This window comes from Odontesthes bonariensis, chromosome 21 (assembly GCF_027942865.1).
Source record: "Odontesthes bonariensis isolate fOdoBon6 chromosome 21, fOdoBon6.hap1, whole genome shotgun sequence".
NCBI lineage: Eukaryota > Metazoa > Chordata > Actinopteri > Atheriniformes > Atherinopsidae > Odontesthes > Odontesthes bonariensis.
Window position 1 is genome coordinate 10,848,289 of NC_134526.1, and position 27,092 is coordinate 10,875,380.

General features: G+C 43.0%; 2 protein-coding genes across 17 annotated transcripts in view; one reads left to right on the forward strand and one right to left on the reverse strand.

Annotated features, from left to right (window-relative positions):
* Nucleotides 1–4,308, forward strand: gosr2 (golgi SNAP receptor complex member 2). The gene is made up of 6 exons (XM_075453219.1): nt 1–164; nt 376–440; nt 1,095–1,203; nt 2,083–2,215; nt 2,436–2,576; nt 3,048–4,308. The coding sequence occupies exons 1-6, from the start codon at nt 136–138 to the stop codon at nt 3,207–3,209; spliced, it is 639 nt and encodes a 212-aa protein (XP_075309334.1). The 5' UTR covers nt 1–135; the 3' UTR covers nt 3,210–4,308.
* gpatch8 (G patch domain containing 8) overlaps nt 4,305–27,092 on the reverse strand; it is a 25,868-nt gene continuing 3,080 nt past the window's right edge. Inside the window, exons 1-9 of one of the 16 annotated variants that reach the window (XM_075453207.1) lie at nt 26,059–26,125; nt 25,137–25,172; nt 21,895–21,913; nt 18,927–18,999; nt 11,280–11,347; nt 10,217–10,303; nt 9,896–10,039; nt 9,641–9,777; nt 4,305–9,336 (exon numbers count right to left, since the gene is read on the reverse strand). In XM_075453207.1, the coding sequence (XP_075309322.1) occupies nt 5,448–9,336; nt 9,641–9,777; nt 9,896–10,039; nt 10,217–10,303; nt 11,280–11,347; nt 18,927–18,933 (4,332 nt within the window). In that variant the 5' untranslated portion in view covers nt 18,934–18,999; nt 21,895–21,913; nt 25,137–25,172; nt 26,059–26,125 and the 3' untranslated portion in view covers nt 4,305–5,447. Of the gene's footprint in view, nt 9,337–9,640; nt 9,778–9,895; nt 10,040–10,216; nt 10,304–11,279; nt 26,137–27,092 lie in introns of those variants that run through there. The other 15 variants (XM_075453205.1, XM_075453208.1, XM_075453204.1 and 12 more) reach the window with 15 other exon arrangements.

Sequence of the window (27,092 nt, forward strand, 5' to 3'; positions counted from 1 at the left end):
AATCTCGGCTGATGACGTGTACACTCCTCCACCGTTAGCTGGCAAGCTAGCTTAGCCACTTGTCAGAATAAAGGTGCTCTGGTAAAGTGGCGATATAAGTGAGAGGGGAGAAAGCGTTTCGTTAAATCGATAAAAATGGAGACGCTTTACCACCAAACAAACAAGTAAGTGCATCTGTCTTCTGTGGAAATTGTGCAGACTTTGTTAGCTAACTTAGCTCACGAGTGTAACTACCTAAGCCAGCTAATTACTAGGTTTCAAATGAAAGTCTAACCACTATCAACATAATGTGATAATTAATTTGTAGGAATATGTACTTGATGCGGCTAAATGTTTGAAAAAATTAAATCCTTAAGTTTGCTTTCAATGAATTAGGCAAATCCAGGAGGTGCAGTCTATGATGGGAAACCTGGAGAGGACAGACCGTCAGTCAGTTCACTGTGAGTGTTGAACTGTAAAGGTTATATTCAGCTCCTCACCGGTTCTGTGTTTGAGTGCTACTATGATGCAAACTGTTAGTGGTAGCACCCCCACTTCTGGTCTATTTTCCTCTGAATGTTCATCTAATTTCTACTGAGTACGGGCTCTTTGTTGTGGCTGCTTGTTACTCCTATGGATGTCCAGACAAGAGGGGGCTGGTGTCTCTCTGACTGGTTTATTTATAAGGATGGTGCCTGGCCGGTCAGCTCTGGGCCAGGCTGGTGCCGGGACAGGAAGCTGTAGGGTGGGTGCAGTGACAGAAGTTGGGAGGGCTTCTTTCTGATAATGGTGGGAGCCAGGCCACCCTCCTCCTCACCCCCTTAGAAATTATGACATCACTTTGTGTTCTCATCCAAGGGAGGATGTAAGCCATAGGTCGCGGATATAATTGCTTTGTACCCTCAGTCTCAACAGGATGAAAAGTTGGTCGTTTTGGAATGGATTCAAAGAAGCCAAATTTTCTTTTTTTTTGCTCCAACTTCATTATGACAGGATTTGATGTTTTACAGATCAGATACCCTTCAGTTTGGGTTTTGTTCAAATGAAGTAGTACCTGTTCAACAGTCACTGTTTTTCCCTATAATGTCTTGTTTCCTTTTTTTTTCTCACTTTAGTGTTGGAGAACGAACTCAGAGCGAGAATCGACCAGATCTTCAATCACTTAGAACGTCTTGAGATCCTGGCCAGCAAGGAGCCACCAAACCGACGCCAGAACGCCAAATTGTGAGTTTGGACTATGTCAATTGATGGTGACCATAAAGCCCCATATCTGGCAGTGCAAACCACTACTCATAAAAGCACAGGGAGAGTGCAGAAGACCAGACAGGCAGCCCTGTCATGGCCTGTGGCGACGTGGCTCATTGAAAACATTTCCTCAGAAGCCCCGTCATCACCAGCATTCCTGCTGCATCGGGCATATTTATCTCTGGGCTGGGTAAACAGGCCTTAAGGTGCAAAGTTCAGCAAGTCTCTGAGCTTTCCTGTGATCTTGGCAGGTCTCAAAGGGTGCCAACGTGAGCTAAGGAGAGGGCTGTGAGTGACTTGTAATTCCATAAGCATGAAGTTTGAAGTAAAAAAAGCAATGTTCTTACAATCAAGAACAGCTACAATTGCCTAGTGTTTAATATGAGATTAAGTAAGCAACATAATACACTGTATGAATGGGATGAATGATTTAACTTTCTAAAATAACACATAAACAAGTTGATGCCACTGTGAAAGAATGATAAACACCCAAGACAATAAGCTCAAGAATGTACTGGCATCAATACATTTATTCTTAAAAGTAACTGGCCATCACCTGGACTCAGACCCAGCAGAAAGTGTATGATGGTGAATGGATGGATTACCCATTTAAAAAAAAAAAAAACAGAAGTTTTGCTAACACTTCATTGTGAAGCAGTGTGCTTGAAGTATAGATGTAAAAATGTGCAACATCTCCTGATGTTCGACGATCAGGCACAAAAAGACTTCCAGCTTCTGTTACAGCCATAGCAGATTAAAGAAAAACATTCAAAGCCTTTGTAAATGACTTTTTAGACCTTTTGATACATTCTAAGTATACTTCTGTTAATGTTTTGTGTTGTTCTTTGCTTCCCTCAGACGAGTGGACCAGCTGAAGTACGATGTTCAACACCTGCGAACCGCCCTCCAAAACTTCCAGCACAGACGCTACGACAGAGAGGCGCAGGAGCGAGAGCGGGAGGAACTGCTGAGCCGCACTTTCACTACAAATGTAAGTCACGTGAGCATTTTTTTTTTTCCCTTCTTTTTTTTTTTTTTTTTTTTTTTAAAAAAGAGGATGCAAAGCAAACTGGGTAAGAGTGAGCAAATTCAGGTTACAGCTATTAGAAAGTTTTGAAAACACTTCTCGTGAGTTGACCAAAAATCCACAGGCTTGGTAAAATCGTGTCACGCGGAATGTTGAAAAGAAAATGTTGGATCTCGTTTACCAGGACGCGGATACCTCCATCCCTATAGATGAGACCCTGCAGTTAAACTCCAACTTGCACAACGCACACAGAGGCATGGATGACCTCCTGGGCAGTGGCTCCAGCCTCCTCACTGGTCTTAGAGATCAGAGATCGACACTGAAGGTGGGTTCATATGATGTGCAATTTTGCAAAAAATAATTCTCCATCTGGGGCAGAGCGAAATATATTTTCATGTTTCCTGAAGAAAGGAATCAGCGCATAATGATAAAGTTAATTATATCCCCTGACCCAGTTTCTGGTGTTCACATTGATCACAATAGTCTCATTGTTACTGCGCATATCCTCAGATAGAGGGTGAGTCCTTGTTTCCAGGGAGGAGATGGGCTTCCTGGTTTGGCTTCAGGCTTCTTCTTATCAGGGTGTGACTGCTGATCAGCACTCACAGCCTGGTAGTGCCGCCATGAGAAACTGCAGATGGAGCAGGGGAGCAGGGAGGGTTGTGGTACTCTCCCAAAATGAGATGTATTAGTGTAGACAATTAACGGCGTGGTCGTGCCGCGCTAACTCTTTGTGCATTTACGGCTCACACGTGATTATTGCTGACTTGAGTGTGGCGGTTTCGGCTCTGAACAGGGGACCCACAAGAAGATGCTGGATGTGGCCAACATGTTGGGGCTCTCCAACACAGTGATGAGACTGATAGAAAGGCGAGCCACCCAAGATAAGCTCATCATGATTGGAGGCATGTTGTTGACCTGCGTCTTCATGTTCCTGGTCATCAGGTACCTGGGCTGACCATCGTCCTTCCACAGCTGATCAGCCGTGGACATTTCCGCCGCACGTCGTCCCACATGATATGAATTTTAAAATTAAAGAAACTTTTATAAATGATGCCATTATACTTTTTTTTTTCTTGAAATTGTTTTCCACCATTTTAGGTGGATGGTTGCTAAATTATAAGGTCGAAGAAGACCTTAATTACAGACAGTATTTTGCTCTTTTCTGTTGATAAATCTGCTGCTTTCCCATGACTTTACAGCCAAAACATCCACTTTTTTCAAAACCACTGTAAAACTGTAAATTATTCTCTAAACTGTTGCCTTTTCCTTATATGAAAAACTGATTGCTTTGATCCTTCGGATGTCATTAATGCGTCGATTCTGCCTTGTTGAACATGTGTAATTTTCAAATATAAGAAGTACAAGTGTGGAAGTGCTCACACTTCCAACTCAATGTTGTAAACCCAGGAGAATCTGTTTTTCTCCAGTCTGATGTTCGTTAAGTTGTCACCCTGTTAAGTCGTGGCTTTTCCATAAGATGTGGGCAAATCATGCACACATGTAAGCATAATGACATGGTTTACCTGCACCACAAACTACATCCTCAAAAAAAAGCCTCTGCAAAGATGAAGCAGAACATGTTTACTCAAAACTGAATGAATATGGGATTTATTTCAAGACTGGTGTCTTTACCTGCATTCGTTTCAGTGAGATGTACATAAAACTATTTCTGTAGCCGTAACTTGGTAAAGTTCTGCATTAAAGACTACAGGAGCAGCAGTCCCATTGTAAGAACATGCTTGGTCTCTGCATCAGTGTAGCCTCACTATGTGAGTCATTCAAATTCTTAGAAAATAAAACACGTTTTTATTAAAGTTGTATGTATTCTGCTGGTGTAACAGGACACTGCCTTTGTGTGATTGCTGCTTCTTAAATGCACCTAAAGAGGGCTTCAGTCTCCATGGGGAGGTATGTTGTGGATTTACTTCTACTTAAAGCTTTTTCAGTGTAACAAGGGCACCATCTACTGTGCAGCAGGGGTGTCTGCAGGAAATGTTTGGCTTTGGGGAATATGACAAGAAAAATACATTAAAAACAAAAAACACCTCCATGAACTGAACTCAAGATTTTATTTGCTGAAACAGAGTTAGGTTTTTAAAAATACAGAGTTGCTACGTTTTGACAGATCACTTGTTTGCCATCCCAGCCCGCCCGGGACGATTTAGAAACGACCTACACACACACGTCCGTCCGTCCTCTATCCAGCTCGTCGCTCGTCTGTTTTTACCAATAGCCGTCTCAACCCATTAAAACGTTAATAGGTTAAATCTACAGCACTTTTATTTACAAAATTACACAAAAGCCAAACACAGCCCCTCTCATGAAGAGCATTTTGGAAAATAATTTAAAAACAAAAATACAATTATTGCAGTATTCTACAATCTTGTAACATGATGCAAAAGCACCATCTCGATGTACAGATTTCAGTGCAATTCATTCACATGTTCCCCTCAAGCAGGGAACACGAGATTTGCCTCAGTATTAGGGATGTTAAAACCCCTTCATCACATTTTTCCTCGTTCAGAGAGGACGGTGTCGTATAGCTCCGACACCACAGCTGTAATTTCGTATGATCATAATTGTTATAATTCTTCACATTACACACTGACATATGTACAAGTTACTGCATTACAAATTATTTTGAGACTGAAATTCCAATAAGGAGCAGGTAGTCATTTCAGAACATAAAAGGTATGACGAAATGATCCTACTGTCCATCTCTGAGCACCTCACCTGACAACGTTGAAGCTGTTCCTCTCTGGAACAAAACCACTTATTTGTCCTGTCTAAACTTTGACTGTTTATCATCTAGCCATCATTACTCCTCTTTGGCTGCCGAAATTAGCAATATATGGAAGAAAAAAAAAAATCCAGTGCTTTATCAGGATGGGAATATAAACCAATCTAAAGAGAAAGTCTCTTTAATCTACAACCCATCTTAAAGATTCTGAGAAAACATAAAAATACATGAACCTAAGGAAAATGTTAGTGTCAATTGTGAACCTAACAGGCTGCACCACTTTGTGGCAACAAGTTGTTGCTCTGTATAGGTCAATAAAAGGATGGTTTTACTGACAAGCTTCCTTGTTGTTGCAAAGACTTTATCCAAAGCCTTTACCCAAGACGGTCAGAGGTGAAGTCTTTCTGCCAGTGGTTTAGTGCTGTGAATACTCTCTTTCACTCCCATCCTAACTCAAGAGCCGTGGTTAGGTTGGTGCTGGAGGTCCTGTCCTGAGAAGATTGGGTGCAGGAGTGGGTGGAGCTGGAGAGCCGCTGCTGCAGCAGCCTGAGAGGGCCGAGGTGCGAAAAGAGTGGGATAGAGAGCTGCATGTGGGACATGGTGGAGAGCTAATGGGGTGTGGTGAAGTGCAGAAGCAGGGATAATATGAATGGGCTGACCAGAGAGGAAGGCCGTCGGGTGGGCAGGAATCAGGCCAGCATGTCCCAGTGAATGTCCCAAAGAATGACCGAGAGAGTGGCCCAAGTGAGACAGTGAGATGGGAGTAAGGTGGTGCTGGGGAATGTGGTGTACCTGGGCCAACTGGGCATGTGCAGGATGAGGGTGGTGGGGATGTCCTGGGTGGATGCCCATTGCTGCAGCGGTGGCTGCATGGTGTTGCAGGATGGCGTGCTGCACCGTGGTGATGGATGTGCCAGAAGCTACGGACATAGCTGGCTGCTGAATGTGGATCTGCTGCAGAGCTGGTGGAGGGGGGGCTGGGGCTAAGTTGGCAGCTGCTGCGGCGGCGGCCGCTGCTGCAGCAGCTGACGGAAACGCTTTCACCTGCTTGGCCAAAAGCTGCTGCTGAATGTGCTGTTGTGCAGCCTGTTGCAGTTTGCTGTATTTCTCCATCTCCTCTGGTGTGAACGTGATGGGTTGACTCTCCAAAGGAGCCAGCCCATCCTCCTCCGCCTCCATGCCATCCTCCTCCATATTGGGAGGTGGGTAAGAGGGGTAGGCATGCATTGGGGGCTGCTGGTGCTGCATTTCAGGCATGAGAGACTCCATCATTGGGTTCTGGGAAGGGTCCTGTCCTGATTCTCCATGATACTGGGGCATCATCATGGAGGGTTCCTGTTCAAACGACTGCCGGGGTTCTTGGTGTACCTGGTCCTCCATAGTGGGGTGCTGCTGTGTCTCCTCTTGTGGGGCTTCTTCAACCTTCTGTACTGGTGGGGCTGGAGGCGGTGGAGGTGGAGGGAACTCCCTTATAGGCTCTACCAGGATAACCTCTCGCTCAGCTTCAGAATTCTTCCCGGATTTCTCTCCCTCATCTGGTCTGGTTAGGGGAAACAAGGGTTTCTTCCCTGCCTGCAGCTTACCAAAAAGTGGCAACATGGCTTTGCTTCCCAGAGTTGGAGGCAATTTAGGACCAAAATAGCCCTGTGGTGGATCCTTAATCTTAACCCCAGACTTGGTTCCTGTAGCAGAATCATTTGAGCTTTTTTTATTCTGAATTTTCTCCAGCAGCTGACGCGCAGTAAGTGAGTTTTTCTGCTCCCCTGCATCTCTGGAACCCCCTTGCCTCAGAGCCTGCAAGCTCGATGAATGGGTGTTGCGGTTAAGGCCACGTGAAGATGATGATCGTGGAGACTGGGAGCGGTAAATGCGAGAGCGGTTGAAGTCCCTGCGCTGTGCTTCAATGTCCCCACGGGCCCTGGTGCTCCGTCTGTGAGGGGAGCCTTTGTTTGAACTGGAAGAGCGGCTAACAGAGCTGTGGCTACGACTGTAGCTGCGCCTCCAGGATCTGGCACTCGTGCTGCGGCTCCAGCTGCTGGAACTTCTTGAGCTGCTTCGATGGTGTCGCCGGTGTCTCTTCCTGCGGCTGTAGCTGCGTGAACGTGAGCGGGACTCTTCTGAAGATGAAGAGGAGTACTGGTGTCTCCTGGATCGTCTACGGCTTCTGCTTCCCCTCCGCTCATACTCGGAGTCTGACGAACGTTTGGAGTGCCTTCGTCTGCGGCCCTCTGTGCTGTAGTCGCTGTAGCTGTCTGAGTAGCTGCGACTACGGTGGCTGTAGGCGCTGCTTCCGGCCGAGGAACGCTCAGAGCTGCTCGAGTAAGAGCGACTACGGGAGGTCTGGCCACGATGGCGCCTCCGACTGCTGCCACGCCTGTCTCCCCGTCTTGATGAGCGGCTGCAGGAGCGCCCAGATTCTTCACTATGGTGGCGCCGCTGATCCCGTGGGCTTGACCTGTGGTGACGTGAACGCTGGGTATTAGAGCCGCCTTCTTCTTCACTCTCGCTGCTTGGAGGTCTCCCATGTCCGGGACTCTTTTGGGCAGAGGTGGAGCAGGAGGCACTTTGAGATGCACTTGAGTCCGTTTTCTGTCTCTTGCTGCCGCTGTGCTCTTCTGAGGAGTTGGCCTTGTCATTACTTTTTCCGTTTCCTCCTTCCTCTGCTCCAGACTTGGAAGGCACATCCTTAGCGGCACGCTTCCTTTTACCTAGTTCTGCTCCTGAGGCTACTCCCCCTGCAGTTGCCAACTGAACGGAGGACGCAACAGCTTTATCATCCGACTTTGGTTTAACTTTTTCCTTTTCATCACCAGTTGCTTCATCTTGATCTGGAGCTTTGTTTTTGCTCTTCTTCCGCTTGTGTTTCTTTTTCTTTTTGGGCTTTTCTTGCACCACCTCAGTCCCCTCTGCATCCTCTGCTGCAGCCTTTTCTTTTCCCTTGCGTTTTGAATGCTTTGCGGACTTCTTGTGCTTCTTCTTCTTTTTCTTCTTCTTTGCACTGCTGCTGCCAGTCGCAGGCTTTTGCTCATCGCTCTCTGACTGGTCGGGGTCTCCCTTCCCTGGCTTGTCTTTGTCAGTGCTCGTCCCAGGTTCAGTTGCTGGATCTGCTTCAGCTGGTAAGGCAGTCGGCTCTTTTCCCTTCTCGTCAGTCTCTTCACCAAGCTTGGGGGACTTTGCTGCTTTCCCACCCCGCAGTCCTTTGTTTCGAGACAGCTTGAAGTCAAAGTAGAGGGGGTTACAGCTGTAGGACAGGGAAGGCTGCGCTTTTGTAAATTCAAGGAGCTCCGTTGGCCACTGCAGGGTAGTACTCTCATCTTTGCTCAGGACTGGAAAGAAGGGACCAGTAGGAATTTTAGGACCAGTGTTTGAATCTGGCTTATCTGATGTGCTCTCTGCTTTCTCATTAGGAGAAGGAGAAGTAGCTGTAGCTGTAGCTGTAGCTGTAACTGTAGCTGTAACTGTAGCTGCAGCAGCAGCGGCTGCGGTGTCCATGGCACATGAAGAAGCGTCCTCAGTCTTAACTTTAGGTGATGGAGGAGCTGGCTCTGGCTCAGACTCAGCAGCTGACTTATCATTACCTTGTTCCTTTTCAGATTTAGACTCTGTGGCATTGGACTCAGTCTGATCTGAGCTGTCGTCAGCCTTTTTCTCCTCCTGAACCGCTTCCTCTTCCTCCTCCTCATCCTCATCCTCATCTTTGCTCTGACACTGCTCAGAAGCCTTCATGAACAGTAGAAACTGGAAGTGTGGCTTTACCCGACAGTGAGCTGGAGGTATATAGTGATAGTACTGGGGCTCCTGTCCAGCATATCCTTCCTCCTTTTTCATCATCATCTTCAGTTTGCTGAGAGTGGAGGCTAGTGAACCTCCATCATCAGGCTGCTGCACCTCTTCCACTCCAGCTGCACCACTTGCATCTCCTCCCTCACCTCCTCCACATACTCCCATAGGGCTGTCCGTGCTGCAGCCTGATATCTCCTCTTGTCCTCCAGCCTTTTCTCCCTCCTGGCCTTCCTCTTCCTCCACAGCCTCCTCACCGTGATCAGCAAATACAGCAGCTGCTGTCTCGAGCTTCACAGGAGCTTTCTTGGCAAAGGAGAATGACACACTGACTTTGGATGCACCACCGGAGGTTGGGGATAAGGAGGGGTTCTTTCCCAAAGAAAAACTAATGGTTGGGCCAGACTTTGGAGAAGACTGGTCCGTTTTGTCTGTCGGTGACCCCTCTGGGTTGACGTCTGTCAAAGCAGGATTATCAAGTATCATGCTGTCACCTTCTTCTGCTTTCTCTCCATCAACAGCAACTGTGGTTGGTTTGAACATGGGTCCACTTCCAGGAGTACTAAAAAACACAAGGAGGATACCAATGGGATGGAGAAAATGACAGACTGATGAAATTCCCAAGATAATTGCACTGAAAAAGCCCTCACAGCTTAAATTCTACACTTAAGGTAAATCAAATGAATGGTTCATATAGAGTTTCTCCTCTAGCAGTAAAATCTAAAATAAAATGTACATATTTTCAACCTAATGTAAGATTAAATGGTTAAAATATTAGTTTTTGGGAACCTGGCATCAGATTTCACACTGTGCCATCAGCAGGTTCGGTTCAGCCAGCAGAGGGCACTCCAGTAAAGATTTCTTACCGGTCTTGTTTGTCTTGCTTCCTCTGCTCAGCCAGCTCATGCAGCCGGCGCAGCATCTTTTCTTGCTTCTTTCCATCTTTCCGAGAACGGGAAGACACATTGCGAGCAAACTCCCTCTGCTTCAGCTCTTTCAGCCTCTGGATTACATAAAAACAATAAAGTAGCGTAATGAATAAAACAAAACAAAAAAGGTCGTGGTCTCTCTTAAAATCACAACAGATCGGCATTAGTATGAGAGCTGGCAATCAGAAATACCTGCTTGTGAGCATGGTCATAAGAGTTAATGTGGTTATCAAATTCCTGGTGTTTGGTGTACTGCTTGTCACACAGCTCACAGTAGAAATTGGCTCTCAGGTCCTCCAGAGCCTTTGCGATGGCTTTCTCCTTTTCCATCTGGTCCTTTATTTTCGTGACAAACACAAAAGGTGACGGGTTAATGGGTGTGTTCAAAAAGTACAGGCATTTTTTCTTCTTTTTCAATTCTGCTAAAAGAGTGCTTGCAATCTGTCATTTTCTACCTTTAAATACATCTATGGAAACACCACTTCTTGCCTTCTGTACATAAAAGGACCCTACCTTGTACTTTTGTCGGAGTTCTTCTGTATCCTCTTTCTCCACTTCAAGTACTCTCCTTTTCTCTGTGGCATCCTCTGCATAATCCAGCTAAAAGAACAAACAAAGCAACTCTAGCTCTTGCAGAAAACAAAACACAACACAAGTCAACAACAGCTGTCCAAATTCATCTGATGAGCCACTTAGAAGTTGAAGACCATGCTTAGACAAGCTGTTATGGAGCGGGCTGCGGGGGCTATAGAGAGAGCACATGGATACACACAGTGCGATTGGTCAGTATCTGTATTTTCTCCTACATACTAACAACGCTTTTTGTTGAGGGTAAAATATATTACGAGATGTAAGTACACCTAAAAACCCGCATAAATCCTTCTTTAGCATGAATGACAAAACTGTAAACAACACTGAAAGTTAAAAACTGAAACTCCAAAAATGGTCAAATCCAGGCAGTTGATTTGAAACTTCACCGGTGTCAGAGTAGCTTTTGTGGAATTACACTGGACTGCTTGTTTTCTTTTCATTGAACAGAAGCAGTGAGATCAGGGAAGTTAGACCTGCCTAATATGCCATATTTAAATCCATCTCCTTGAAATTTAAAGAGGTCAGGTCAATGAAGACAGTAAAGATTTTAGATGCATGAAACATACTCTTCTCTGCGTGAATCCTGCAGTCACCACACAACCTGTAAAACGTCACTGCATAAAGTAGCCTTGATACTTCACTATGGTTAACTAAAGGACCTAACCCTTCATCTAATGTTCCAGCATTAGCAAATATACATTTGATGCTCCAAATGATTCCTACAGAGGTTATTTGGTTGTCAGCAGTAAAATTTTGCAAATGAGGACAGATTTAAAAAAAAAAAAAATGTTGACCTAGTTTAGTCAAGTGGCCCACAGTGTGGCTGCTGATGTTGTTTCCACTGAACAGGGGCATAATTTAAGTTATGAGATTGGACATTGCGTGTGTTGCACGAGGAAAGAAAACTGCTTATTTATGCCAACTACAGTTTCTACTAAACATAACAGAAATACAAGAGTACATAGAGATGGAATAAACAGCTTACCTCCATCTCCATGCGTCCCATCCCCATGACATCATATTTAAGGATGATGGGCACAGGGTCGGTGCGTCCTGAGGGAAAAGAGACAGAGAGAGGACCAGTTGAGTTTAAGACACTGGAACAAAGGGCCAGCTCGGAGACAGCCTGCTTTTAGAGCATAGGGTGCTGGGGTTAGAGAATTTTGCCTTGAAGTGCAAAGAGACCAGAAAGCTACAGTGAACCAAACACCAGCCATTCTCACAGCTTACTGCAGCCACCGAATACAGAACAAATTTTGCCTTCCCGTTACATTGCACCTGGCTGCTGGTTTGCATTTTGAATGACTTATATTAGCTGTAGCTTTTTTTTTTTTTATTCCTGTTCAATGAAATGATGACAAGGGCATGAGGGTTGTTCAGCAATATGTCTTGATAGAAAATGTGCAACAGAAACAAGATTGTGAGTTTTAAGCCAGTCTATTTTTATGTCTTTTTAGTCTAGTTGTGCCACCCGCACTCCCCTCCTCTATCCACTCATTGCTGCAGTCCTGTTAAACCAGAATGCCAAGTCTATCAAGCAAGCTACAGCTTGTAGAATTATGTGTGGTGCTTGTGTGTAGAAAGGGAGATGCAACAGGATTGTGCAGCTTGTGACAACCTTCAAGAGCTCCTAAATATTACTACAGCATTATCTCTTGCTGACCCCTGTGACCCCCTTTCACTGTCCTGAGGGCCAAATCTGTTCTCTTATTCCTGCTTCACTATGACTCGAGGTGAAAGATTGTCTTCTAGATTAGCTACATTATGTAAGCTGTGAAAAGAGCTAGATCAGAAGGAAATTAACTGTAGAAAAATAAACAAACCAAAAGACGACCAAAAAACAGAAAGAAACATTTAAGATATAAAATGTACAAAAATCAAAACTACTTTGGAAAATTGACACAGAATTGCTTAATCCACTCATAATCAGCCAAACAAAGCAGAGAGAAAGAGGAAAATCATAAAAAAAATTCAAAAAATTCAAATGAAAGGACACAAGCACTGAACTAGAGCAGAGTGACGTCACAGGCCAGGTGTCGCCATGGTGACAGTGCAAGGGATGGGGATACTTACCTGAAAACATGGGTATGAGTAGGAGGAGAAGGAAGGGGAGGACAGACAGACAGATAGATAGACAAAGGAATCTCAAAACAAAAGGCACAAAAGGAATAATTTGGACTAGTCTGCTGCTCCTGATGCCAGCCAGATACCCAATCTTACTGATAGTGATTATCAATTCAGTTTGGTTTCAGTTTTTTTTTTCTTTTTTTTTTTAAATTCCCTCCTACATTACTACATACAATTTTCCTTTTTCCACAAATCATATTCTTTGTATACCATTGAGCATATGGAAAAACTATAGCACTGGGAATGGAAATGTACCACTGCAGTTCCAATGTTGTGACTCCTTTCTTTTCAGTTTGGAAATTCTGCTCTCCCAAGTTACAAAAGAAACCTATATATAATTATTACAGTAAGAAAAAAATAAAAATCCTTAATAGTAATTAAGGGTTTGGCTTTGCTTCAAATCTGAATTCCTCACTTTAAAATGAAAAGTGTGGCTCGTTCTTCTCTTCCCGGATAAAGAAAGGTAAGAACAATGTGAAGCAAGTCCTTCCTGTGCCTTTCTTTTTTAATTTACTCATCACAGCCCAATGACATATTCATTCTGAAATTATTGATGCATGGGCATTGTAACATGTAATGGCCTGCCTGGACTTTCAGTCCCACTGCAGTGTCTGTCACCTGGGTGAGTTTTTCACCAAATACCTAACTCTGATCACATGATTACGGAGGCCATATTCAACTGAGTAGGTGAGAGGAAAGGACGGTTTGTGTGATATCGAGATCATAAGACTAGTTTACAGATTGATGTGTGGTTTCACACTCTCTCACAAACTGCGGCAGAGAAGTGAAACCAAAAACAGAGTTTAGTCTGTTAGCCAGCCACTGCAGCGGTCTGTCCGAATGGAATCACAAACAAGGCCCAGAATTAAAGATTCAAAAACGATTACAGTCATCCCAAACTATCACCAATCTTTAAACACAGTGACAATACTTTCACATTACCCATTCCAGTGGAAAAACAAAAGGGACCAGACAAAAACAATGTGCACCTAAATCACAAGGTGTGAATCACAAGGTTTGAAAAAAAAAAAAAAAAAAGAGGAGGAAAAAAAAAACTGAAAACAAACAAAATGACAATTTTCTAAGAGTAATACAGAGATGCATGGTAATATACAAGCAGCAGAATGAGGACTAATACAGAGAGAATTAAAAGCCTATGTAGCATTTGTGCTCTGATGAGAGGAAAACAAAATAATGGGAAAATTAAAACAAACAAAACAATTCAATTGGGGGATAAAATAACATTTACCACTAAGTTTACCATCAGCACAACATGGGCAGGATCAAATCGCTGTAAAAAAGAAACACCAATTGGTTAAGCAGGAAGATTGAGGCACATAGAGAAGGGAGGGTGGGGTTGGGAGTGTGGTTGTGGGGTTCAGGAGCGTTCAATACCAGAGGAGCTTCTGTGTGTCACCCCCCCACCCCCACCCACCTCATCCCTTCATTCAGGGCTAGGTGCTTACAGGGAGTTCCTCTCACCACTCTCTCCAAACCTCTTGCCCCAGTCCCCAGGCTCCTAATGTGGTGTCATCATGCTTTCTGAACTAGAATGAGCCCCAAGGAACCAGACTACCACCCCCTAGAACTAAACCTTTTCCACTACACGACCTTGTGACCTGAATTTGTAGCCGCAGCCACCGGTTCAACCTCGGTTCCCTCGTCTCCTCTCCTAATATGGGACAGTAGAATGCTGGAAGCAAAATTTTCAGGAAGTGGTACATGATGGTAGAGGTCTGTTGTACATCATTTGTCAAACAGAAACTAATAAAAGTAAATGCAAAGTGGCTTACGCATATAGATAAACAAAGATTTCTTAAGACTTCCTGCAGTAAAGTACAATGGAAAGCTCATTTTTAACAAATACAAATAACCATATCTAACCTACTGTTGCCTGTCGAAGAGTCTACATTTGATCCTTCCCAGTTTGTAAAATAAAATGGAAAAGCAAAGACTCAAGCTCTCATAAGTTTATAATGGGTTGGGGGTCTACAAGTCTCTGTAGTGGAAAAGGAGCTACAGTAAAGCAAACATGCTGTAAAAACCCAGCAATCCCTCACATTTTACCTTGGCAAGCACAAAAACATATTGGAGATTAAAAATACGTTTTTTGAGGGGAGAGTACTACGTAAGAGAATGGATTAAATAGCCAAGTCTGACTCTATATCAGATATATCATCTCCATCGAGTAAAATTTATTTATTTATTTATTTATTTTTTTTTTTTTAAACAGATGTTTTCAATCTAAAGCATACTTTGGGAAAGACATGGTGAAATATCTAGTCTGAGGTGATAAATGCTTCTAGGGATGACTACCATTTTCCCCCTTTGAGCCTTTTGCCTAGCAAACGCTTGTCAGCCCAGTTAGCAAATCTCCCCGAGATTCTCTCATTTCCTCGCCAGCCTGCAGCCAGCAAGCTGAGTTTGGGATGTGCTTTACCCCGCAACAAGAGAACACATGACACACATAAAAAAAATTACCTGAGGGAAGAACCAGCAAGGCTTTGAGCAGTGCTTAGAGTGGGTTCTGCATCGCTATGAAACAGCAATTAGAAAAGTAAATTAACTGTGCATCCCATTTATAGTACTACATTCACTTCCATGAAAGTGGTGGTTCAGAGGTGCTACCTCCAACACTGCTTAAAGCCCCAGGTAAGTGACAGTTTGATGCAGGCAGGAATGCACCTCTGGGACAAACATGCTGTGCAGGAGTGGCAAAGAAACAGGGGGAGGATGGAAGCCTGTAACCATGGGGACAGAGACACTCGGGGTGTAGATGGGTGGAGAGGTTTTCCCTGTAAGTTGACTCTATGGCCCGGTAAGTAGCAGATACACACATACATCTCAGTCCCACTTAATGACCACACACATACACAAGTTTCACAGGTTTAGAAGTAGAAACAGGCAAACAAGCAGAGGGGAGAAAACTTGTCTACTCTGCAAGCCATTCAAAGTCTGAGCCGTGGTTACAGCCAATCAGATTACCCAACAGCAGCCACGGAAACTCAAAGAGGAAAAATCTAAATATGTGGAGATGATGATTCTAGGGGATGTGATGGAATCATGGCTTCCTAGATCTACCTTGATTTCAAATGGATCTTTATTCTTGGTTCAAATCGAAGCACTTAACTCTTAAGCAGATTGACATAAAGGTTTAGTGATTATGAAGCAAAGAGGAAGCTGACAGAGGCCATTAGCCTATGATACACAGTAAAAGGGGTGTTACACTGAGGTCAACTGCAGAGTGGGAGAAAGAAAACACACCCACACACGCATACTGACATACAGAAAGGATCCAACAAACCTTACCTAAAAAGGGGCAAAAGGGACAAAAGAAGAATAAGAACAAAGTCAATACAGTGAAAAACTTAAAGAGGGGACAATGCTTTAACTTCAAATTTCAACAACCGTCTGTTTTGGCAAGGAGAATAGGAAGGATGAGGAAGATTGCAATGATTAACCCAGCAGAATTCAATGAGATGTGATGGTGCAATAATACTGTGAGCTTACTCTTCCTTCTACTTGCAAATCCAACATTGGGCCATTAATTCCTACACAACAACTGGACACAATTTGCTGCAGTCTCATCTGCCCACAAAGCAGGATGCTTACATAACCACATGAGTGGTGCCAGCGGTAAAAACAAGAGCACAGTCAGCCCCTGCAACGTATTCTCTCCTTCACACAAAGCACACATCCTTATCACATCAAATAGATTGCTATTCAGCTGTTCAAGGCCAGTTGGAAATAAACAACGATGGAGAGCAAATGCTATGCTCTGAAATTTCTGCCATGTTGCTGGCCTCCAAGCACTTGTCAGCATGCCTGGAATGAAGCAGCTTCCTGGTCTACTGTGCTCCAAGGCCTTGGTCTGGCCGAGAATACCTACAAGAAGACACAGGGAACTAAGGCCATATATGTACATGAGAGAGAGTGGTGCGAGGGCAGCAACAGCACAGCTCAACAACCGCTCGACCAGACCCTCAAATTAACTGCAGGTCTCTGAAAGATCAGTCCACACATTCAGAATTTTTTATCTCCAACTACAAGACCACATTCTAGAGCAATGATCCACATGTGTCTGCAAGACTTGACTACAATGGGACAAATACACTTCAGCAGAAAGGAAACTAGCTCTCATCTTTTCTCTCTACTGGTGAGCAAACAACATTTGGCGTGATACTGATCTTGTAATTCAAAGACTCTACCTGTAGACCCATTAGAATAATCCTTGAACTTAAGTTTTGATACTACAAAGTATTCTCCCTGCCTCCATCCCACAACCTTTCTATAAAATTTGGCCATTTAACCGCTTTATAACCAAACTAAACCAAAGCTAACTATGCTATACACTGGCAAGTGCAGATAAAAGGGGAGCATTCCTCTCAAGATGGCCCTTATATCCCAACATGCAGCCCATCATGACGTACCTTCACATTCTTTAATGAGAACAGATGTCACTGGTGGGCTTCCAGGGAGACCAATGCACTTGAGAGTTGCAATTTCACATCAAAGAGATGAATAGGTAAACGACTGACATGGTATGGATCCAAAGGATAAAATGGGACATGGTGGAGGCGGGAGATGGGACTAAATGCCAGAAATGCTGGAGAAAAACAACCTCAATGAACAGACTGTTAATAAAAATCATTAGCCTGCAAGAGATGATGTTTGTGGACAATGCTCGACAACCATCAGGGATGGGTGAGGCTATGAGGAAAGTCTTAAAAGAAGCCAGAAAGAGAGAAAATGAAGACAGTAAGAACAGTGAAGCTAGTGAAAAGAAAAGGAAGGGCTCTGTGGAAACATGCCAGCGCTCTCAACTACTGCCTCTGAGCCAATGAGCTTACGAGCACAGGAGGTTTAACTAATGAGGTGCTTACGTCAGCCAAGAAGACCTACACACTCAGCTATGCTCAGCCCTCAAACTCTTACAGTTTATCAGTATAAACTAGGTTGTTCATTCAGTTGCACAAAATGGCCCAAACAAAGTTTGCCTCTTTTCTTCAGCGTCTAAGCAAACAGTTTTCTGTCCTACACAATTAATTTTACTTTCAGAGATAGAGAGCATTAACATCTAACTTCTGACACGTGTTGTTTAAAGCATCATAACGACATTCAGTACATTTACATGCACAGCAGTTACATCAAGCTTCACTTAAGAGTTCGACTGGACCATTTATTTGGGCCACTGTCCTTGTCCAAGTATACATGCACGGGTGGGGAATAGTTATTGGCAGAAGTATGCCTAACACCGTGATGCTGCTGGCAATATATAATACAGAGCTACTTTCTGTTGACCTTTTACTTTCCGAGTCAAAGACCGAGAGGGGGAAGTGTGCAGAACAAGCAGAGCACCCACACGAGTTTGAATCTAGTTGACCTTGATTTTGTGCAATTCCAGACAAGCTAACATGTTTACATGTATTTCATAAGTCCAGCTGGTGTAACAGATAAATGCATTTGCCTTTCTATACATTCAAATTCTCTCAGTAACAAACAAGGTTTTTACTATGGTGAAAAGATACTAAAAGCTGTGTTTGTGTGACAAGAGATCTGCAGCAGCTGGTGTGTGATTGTCCAAAGCAGCACCTGGCCAGATGTTCTGTTGCACTGCAGCAGGAAATAAGCCAGCTGTAACTTTTTTGATGTATTAGACTACACTAAAAGACTGGCTTCTTTTAATTCCATCATGCAAAGCTATAGAGAATCTGCCACAACCTCAGCCCGGGTCAACAAGTCTAGCAAAGCCTGAGGGGACAATCCCTACAGTTTTAAATCCAGACGAGACCTGAGAGCAAATTGCTGATTACTTTGAGTGCTTTACATTCGAGCAAAGAATCAGCCATGTTGAATTGTTTCTGATGGGAGTTTCAAACGACAACCCTGTGCCCTTCCTTATGTAAAAAAAAAAGCAAAACAATTATCAGCAGCAACAACATTGAGCACCTGTAACAAAAGACACAAATTTAAATATGTAAGCTGATGAAATGTGTTCTCAAGCAAAGGTTCAGTAGAGGATGTGAAAAAAGGTAAAACAAATTAAAATTTAAAAGAAAGTGATATATAACCACACTGATCAGGTCTGTGTCCGCACAGAGCTGGATGTCAACTAAAGGGAACGTCAACCTAACCTGAACTGCTGTAAACTAAATGCATAACAGGAACATTCATAAATAACGGCATCTACCAACCCCTACGGTTTCCTCCCTCAGTCTTAACCCTCTACGTGACCTCTGGAACATTTTCTTCCATCTTCTAGTTTAAGGGGAACAGTGTCATGATCGCGACAAAAAACAACTGGAATGATGTTTGTCCCAATAATAATTATTTTTACTCAGCAACAGACAAAGGAAGAGGTCAGAGAAAGGATGTAAAGGGAAGAGAAAATCTGCAAGTACAAAATAAAAACCTGAAAATGTGAAGGGGAAGGCAATCACAGGAGGTAGTGGCTCAGTGCCACTGCATACATAGAACATCAGTGTGCTGGAGAGTGCATCCTTACCCTGCATGGTTTTGCCAAGGCCTTGCCCCAACTTCCATCCATGTTTCTGAAGCAGCTGGTGCCCGATGTTATCCTAGCAGAGAGAACAGAGGAGAAAAAACCAAAAATATTCCAATAATAAGAAGAGCTATACCCCGTGGACACGGGTGAAAAAACACACAAAACAAATTAAACACTCAAATCACTATCATCATTAGCACAACCACCACCACCACCACCATCGTCATTATCGTCATCACCTACAGCATGTAACAATCGTGTCTTCTAACACAAGGAGTGTAAGGGCAGTTGGGGAAGAAAGATAAAAGCTGGGAGACTTAGATGAAAACATATACTATATGTAGCCAGTAAACTGCAATATATAGTTGATTTTAAAAGCTATTTTCAGGCAAAAGAATTGGGCAAGAGCATTTCTATTTCTCATGATTAAGATACTGTGACATATCAAGTTACATCCACTAAGTGAAAAGTTAAGAGGAGGGGGAGAAGGAGAGGGAAATATATGTATCACACGCATACATATATGATCCACTACAGAGTAAGATCTAAATACACAAAGTAAAGTGACACAAAACAGGTATGGAAATCTAGCAATAACAAAATGAAGACCAGAAACTCCAAGCTTGCTGTGATTCCGTAACCATGACAAGGGGAGCACGATGAAATATATGCAGCTGTCACAAAAAAATATAGCAGGAGGAGGAGACAGAAGTGGAGCTAGTGGGCCTTGGATTACCATTACAAGGCCCAGGGTGGACAGACTATGCACGTGTGAAGGGAGATGTGGGTGTGCAGGTGAAGAGAGGGACACGTTGTGTGCATATAGCCCCATAAGATGTACTAGAAATGGCTGTTGTGCATGATTTTGGACACTTCTGACATCTTTAATCTGTTATCGATTGTCAGATCCTAAACATGCTCCAACTTTCAATTCTAAACAAAGAATTCATGCTGTTTTTCCCATAGATTTCATTAGTATTCAGAGCTTTACAGACTAGATGGCCTTTTTGTACAATAAAAATGGCTACATTATGGAGAAATTGTTCAAAGTAGAACTACCTTGAGGCCATCTACTATAAAGTATTAACTTGCTTTTCTATTCATACCAATGATTTCTATGGGAAACACTGCAAGACAAAGAATGTGGACAACATCAGACAACTGATAACGAACCAAAGACGCTAGAGGAATGTACGTGAATATGCACAACAGGAATTTCCAGCACACCGTGGGGCCAATTGTGCAGGTTGAAGACCATTATATCAGTAGTATGCGTCAGCAAGATAACAAAAACATTAAGTGAAATGCAAGACCGTCCCACCACTACACACTACAGTACATCCTCAAGCACAAATAAACAAGAAACAATGAGATTTCTTTATAAGCAGTGTTTTTTCTGTTGTGATTATAACTATTCCAAGCTTGTCTGACATTCACCAGAGTGCTGCATTCTATCAAAAAACATACAAACCAAACAAAAAGGATATTTATAATCACAAAGAGACTGACATCAACTTTCACAAACAGAAAGTGAGGGGGAGTGGGGGGGTTGGAACCAAACAGAAAAAAAACAGCATGCAGCTTTTTGTTAAAATGTTTTAACAAAAAGGGTCGTCGGTGTTAGTAGCGCACTGTGAGTGGTACGCATACAGAGGGGCAGGCTGGGGGTGGAGGGCAGGTTAACAAAACTCCAGCTGTGTTAGTCTCAGGTGGATCAGGCACAGTGAGGAAGGTGATGGCTCAACGGGCTCAATTAGTTCTCTTTGACAAGAGGAAAATCGGGAAAATGGGCAGAACATAGCAGGCTGAGCCATGATGAGGCTGAGTTTTTGGGTGGTGGAGGTAAGCTGGGCTGGTATGGGTTAGAGCATGTGAAGGGAGTGGCAGTCTCAAACACACAGCACACACTACATCTCCGCCCATCAGGTTGCAACTGGAATAAATTTGACTTTTTCCTTTTTTTGTTTTTTTTTTAAATGTAATTTTGTTTGAAAGCAAAGTGTTGCCTGCCTTTGCCTAATTTGATGAGTTCATGGAGGAAACAAGTAGGTCAGTTATAAACACACTGAAATGGGATTTTACTATCACGGCCAGAATAAATATACTCTAATCATCTAGCTGACGTATGCATCCAGCCTCTGGAGAGCTGTTGAGATCATTCGCTTCCTGTTTCTTTTACAGTTTGTTTTTAGCCCTCCGGTCCATGCAGACTCTGTGTGACTGTCCGATACTTTGGACGAATGAGATAAGCGAGGAATCTGTGCTGGGCCTCACAAGCAGGAGAGACAAGTGGGGGGAGGCCGGTCCGAATCAACTCACAAATTAGAAGACTGAAGTCCAAACTCAGCGTAGGACTGGGTGCTGCTTCGCAGTTTTCTGTTTTACGACCCATGTCTAAGCTGTGTACAGAAGCACTACAGAATTTGCAGCAGTGAACGCCACTGACGATTGGCCTACTTCTGTCTTTCACTACAGTCTAATGGTGCAAACACACTTTGTATGTGAGTATTTGGGGAATTAGCTCATGTATGAAGCTTGAAGGAAAGGGGGAAATAAAATCCACCTAAAACTAGCAGCTAAAAACAGCTCTTGTTCAGCCTTTCCTCTGTTCACTCATTTGTTTATTTTTCACTACCAAAGTTGGAAAAGTCCAGCAAAGGACCACAAAGTCAAATGAAGCCCTAACTTAAAATAAACGTGCTTTCTCTTACACATTTCATTATATTTTCATAAGGTTTAAAAACAGAAATAGGTAGAGCAGGTTGGACGAGGCAACAGTTTGCGAATGCAGACATTAAGGAGATAAGGTCAAAATGGCTTCAGCAAAGGTTAGAGGGCAGAGATGAGGTGCAGACTGAGTGTTGGACAACAGATGAGTGCACCAAAAGAATAGACAGACAGACGGATGAAAGCAACGACGGCGAGTCCAACAGCAGTGCAAGTGGAGTGAAGGCATTTCCATACGAACCTGGCTTTAAAATACTGGGCTGTCAAAAAAACAGTCACACGTGACACAACGTAAGAAACCGGCCAAACGCTTTCAACTGCAATTCAGCTAGCTTCTCTAGTTCTTAAGAATATAAATCTCTCTCTGCCTTTAAACATAACACTGTATACAAACAGAAAAGGTAGGCATTTCAATAAATCCACCAACTGATTGTTAATACAGGAGAAAGATAAAAAAAGAAAATGTTATACAAACAAAAGAGATCTACAGGAGGGGATGTTTTATTAAAGTGTGCAATGTGCTGTCATTGACACACTGCATGACAAAAGGTATGGATAAGGGAAGTGATATGCAGGGGACCCAACCCAGAGACCTCAGAGTATTTATTAGTCTCATTGTTTCCGTCAGTGCAGCCATTCCTGATGCGTCAGTATGTGCACGTATTTGTTTATCCCTGTCTGAGAATGAGGAATTGTTCTGGCTCAGAGATGGACTGTATGGACAGGGACACTCATGGATGTGACAAAAGTTAATTTTCTTCAACAACAGGTCACATATTCGACATATTCATTCTTAAAGAAGTCCAAAAATGAGCAGTTGGTGGACAAGCTCTGCTGTCTGCTACTCCTCTAAAGTTTAAGCAGTTCCCTCGTGTTTGGGGCTCAGTGCATTCCTGGTCATAGTCAGCTATGGCAGGTGTGTCTAAATGGAAACAACTGCTGAGGTTCACTGAAAGGTAAATGACTAAAACAGAAGTCTCGTGTGCATGAGAAAATGGAGGAAAGTGTGCATGTGTCAGATTCAGTATGAAGGGTTTAAAGGGGGTGACTGGGAATATCACAGGACAGCTGATTAAATGATCGAATTTTAAATACAATACTTACCTCATAATACCGACGCCCCAAATGAAAAAGTGGGAATTTAGCAAAGTGTATGTTCCATTTGTTAGTTTAACCTCCACTCGAGCTTCTGTTAACTTTGATACAAAATGCACTTGGGAGTGGGAACGTCTCTGCCAAGACCACAGACCCATCGCCCCTTCTGCTCACTAGCTTAAAACTGGTGGTAGATGTAGATTCTGTGGCGTTGTAAATAAAATAAAAAAGTCAAGTGGGTCAGTATGTTAAGGGGGCTGGCTTTGACCTTTTCCATGTGTTCTTTTTCATATGGAAAAGGTGAGAATCTAACTGTAATCAGGGAAAAACCACTATGCAAAGAAAATGCTGCAAATGTCACTGTCCTTCAGGGCCACAGAAACTATCATCAACAGATAAGAGTGACAAGTCGCATACAACAATTAAACTAATATTTTTACTAAATATTGAATCTTCTTGTGGCTTGTGCGTGTTTCCTACATTTCCTCTGCGTGTGTGTGTGATTTCTTTGGCTCTGAGGCTGCCCGCTGCATATCGCTGTGGCACTGGGTCAAGTAGGGGGAGGAAGGGGGGAAAGTAGGTTTAAGGAACTGGAAGGGGTGGGAGACGTAGGAGGAATGAGTCTGGTAGAAAAATTATAGTAGTGATTAAGACAAGAGTGTTGAGAGGAAATAGTACTGAATGCTACCAAGTTAACACATGCAATGCAAAACAGTGTTAGAAAAAAATACCAAAGACCAAAGGGGAAAGACAGGAAGAGAAAAGAGATCCCAAAAAAGTACCACAGACCTCTAGCTGCCTATGAATCACACACAATAAATGGCAAAGGAGGGGCTCCGAGAAGCTGGGCCGAAGCATTCACCAACAGTTCCAAGATGTAATGTTAGCAGACAACTGCCACAAATAGTCCTGCCTTAGAGGTATGTGGCAAGGAGGCGGTGATAGACTTGTGAATCAAATGAATTACCAATTTAGATATACTGTGTAGATCATACCTTCATGTCTACCAGGAGGAAGAAATCAATTTCTCCTGCGTTCACTTGCCACCTCTTTTTAGAGCGTAAAATTTCCAAAAAGAGCGTAAATACTACTATTGTTGACTGTAACAGTTGACGGCACCTCTGCCACAGCAGTGTTTCCACAGATGCATGAAGAGCTGTGTGATGCTGCGGCGTAGCTCTTAGCACCCCCCCACAAATAATAGCGCAGGAGCAGAACAGCCACTCAAGCCAGGTGAGCAGGCCACCTCTCTTCCTTACTTTTATTCCTCCCCATGATCGACACAAAGCAGATAAGTATTTGTGTAACTGTGGTAAAGTACATCATAACAAAAATGCTCAAGTCCCTGACTTTAAATGACAAACGCATGTTCCTGCTACTAAAATCTTTTCCTTGTATAACACATAAGACAGGCTTGTGCAAATTAAAGGTTCTTATACATCAATCGATTAATCTTTTTGGATATTCAGTGCAGCAGGAGAATCCATGATTTCCCTCATTTTGTGCAGTTTCTTCTGATTTTTCAACTGGCCAAGTCTTGCCAAAACCACTGCTACAATTAACTCCTCACCTACTATATCCTAAAACTGCACAAAAACATGAGAATGAGAAACATGTGATAATAAGCTGCCTGCACGAGTGCTGTTTTGGTTCTTCTCCTCCCCAGAGACAGAAGGAGATCCAGGCAGGGGCCCTTTTGTTCCTGTTGGTTCTTGATGTGTTTGATATGAGGCCTTAGTCTTGCTAATGCTAATAAACTAAAAACATAACACCAAAACTACAATCATTTGCAGCAGATAGCTCTTCTATTCTTTTATTACCTTAAGAAAGCTTTGTAACTGATTTCTTTTCGAATATCCTGTAGTAAAATGCAGAACAGATGTTGAATGTTCCCTAAAAACATTGTTGCACTATGTTGGTTTCCAACTGATATAGATATATATCCATAAGTGTTTTCCTCACTGGTTGCTGAGCCTGTCTGACTGGTTCACAAAGAAAATTTCACAATGATGACGGGAGGTTGTCTGATTATGTTTAATACAGAGGAGTCTGGGCCTGCTCACCACAATGCTTCAGAGACAGGAGGGGAATGAAGAGAGTGAGAAAGACAGAAGAGAGCTGCCTGCGCTATTATCGATGTGCCTCTTCAGCGAAAAATGCAGTCCCAGTTGCACAAGCACCATGCCAGCACAGAATGACAGAGGGTACTGTACACCGAATCACTGTGTAGTAGGGAGGGAGCGAGAGAGAATCAGAGGTAGAAGGAGAGAATAGATGTAAAGCGAGATAGTTGTGAAAAAGAGAGAGGTACAGAGAGAAAGACAGTAAGAGAAGCGTTACAAGGACCCTAAAGATAGGAGTAAGAAAGCAGAGCGTGCAAATACAAACCGGGTCATTGCTGCTTAGCTAATAGGGGCCAAATCGCTGCAGGAGAGAAATGTCGAACACCCCAAGTTGTGTACAATAAGATAACTGTCCTACAGACACAAACACTATACACTAACACATAAATTCTAAAGCTACATAGATACACGCTCACTCAAACACAAATGTAACCATTCACACCATCTAATGTTCACTCTCTTGTTTGCTAAATGGGGTGGAATAAGCACTGCATAATTTCATTTTAAATTTGATTTCATGCTAAACAATCAGATTCACGACTTCACCTAACCTGGCTGCAATGCACATTTAATCAATTTGTGCTGTAGAAGGAATTAATAATGATTTTAAAGCTAAAAAACTTTAAGAAAAAGTGCTGATGAGCAATGTATCACAGAAGTATAAAGCTGTGAAATAGTTCTATACGTCAGCCTCGCTTAATGCAGCTACATCCTGTACCCAGGATCAAATCTGGTCATCGTGTATGGATTCTTAACCTACATTAGCTTAAAAGTGATGAGCAGCTACGATAGTAAGATAACTGCAATGAATGTCAGTGCTTCATCCACTCCATGCTTACAGAATCATCTCATAATGCTAAGATGACTAACAATGACTAATGTGAGACTGTAACAAAATAATCTAACGTTTATTTTTAAGCTTTACATAAAACAGGAAATCTAGGATATATATAATTTTATCTCTCACACGGGATATGGAGTACGTGGAGGGCATGGAAAGTGGGAGGGACTTAATGGACATGAGACAAGTGATTCTACAGGTTAGGTGGCGAGTGTGTTCGAGAAAAAACTGGATGCGTCTACACGGACAGTATGGAGTTAAAGGTGTGGTTCTTATTTCTCCCTGGACCAATCATATCCACTCTCACAGCTGGTCCAATGGTGCGGGATTATGGATGCATCCTTACCGATTCGATGGGCTTGTCCAGGGACGCCTGCTCCAACTCCAACTGGCCCTCCTCATACTGGTCAAAGTGATTTCCACCCTGACAGACAGACAGACAGATGGACACATTTAAAGATTTGAGCAACAGTGCTGAAACAATAATCTGTGAAATGAGAAGATTTTCATCAGAATTAATATTCACTCAATATTCATTTGCATTTTTTTTACATTTATGATCCTCAAAACAGTTCAATTATTGGCAATGTTTTAGTTAGCTTAAAGTCATCACTGAACATTCACATGACAGGGTTGATTTGTGTCTGTTTTGTGGAAAATATATTCCAGCAGTGGCAGCAGGGGGAAGCGTACCTCTGGTCATTTGTTGTCTGTTTTAAGCATAGCTTTATATATACAAACTGCACACTGATATTTAAGCCCGGGGCCTGTGCCAGACAGAGAGTGAGAAATGGGCTCACCCCCCCTTCCCCAAACCAAAGAAGTGAGTTTACAGAACAGTTTCTGCTTTAAGACCAATTGCTTCCTCCTCTTCAGCAGCAGAGAGGACAGGAAGGTCATGTTTGTTAGTCTGTTTTCTCCTGACCAAAGCAAAAGAAGGAAACTGGGTGATTCCAAAGTGTAAGTGTAATACATCTTCAGACAAACTACACAACATTATAACATTTTATTGTTTCTCTTGTCTCTCTACTTCAGGTATCACATTAAAACTTTCACCGTGGCTTTATATAACTGACAGCTTCTTGCATTGGAAGCTTACTGAAAATGTTCAACCTACTCAGTGAAACTAAAGAAAGCAAGTCTGCAGAGAGACAATGCTAAAGTGGCAGAGCCCATTATATTCTCTCAGGAATCTGCAGAATCAGCTCACCATAATGAGGTGATTTGATGCCACACTGGTAGTCATTAATTCAAATGAAACAGAACCCTCTATCAGCATGAGTGAAGCCAGGGATTATGAGAAGAGGAGGTGCAGGGGAGAAGCAAAGGATTTATTTATGATCTAATCAATAGCTCCCCTCTCCATTCTCCTCCAGCCTT

Bases quoted from the DNA above. Each gene is read 5' to 3' on its own strand.
- gosr2 (XM_075453219.1), top strand. From the start codon at position 136: ATGGAGACGCTTTACCACCAAACAAACAA. The intron at 1,204-2,082 runs GTGAGTTTGGAC...TGCTTCCCTCAG, and splicing joins CGACGCCAGAACGCCAAATT to ACGAGTGGACCAGCTGAAGT. The intron at 2,577-3,047 runs GTGGGTTCATAT...GGCTCTGAACAG, and splicing joins ATCAGAGATCGACACTGAAG to GGGACCCACAAGAAGATGCT.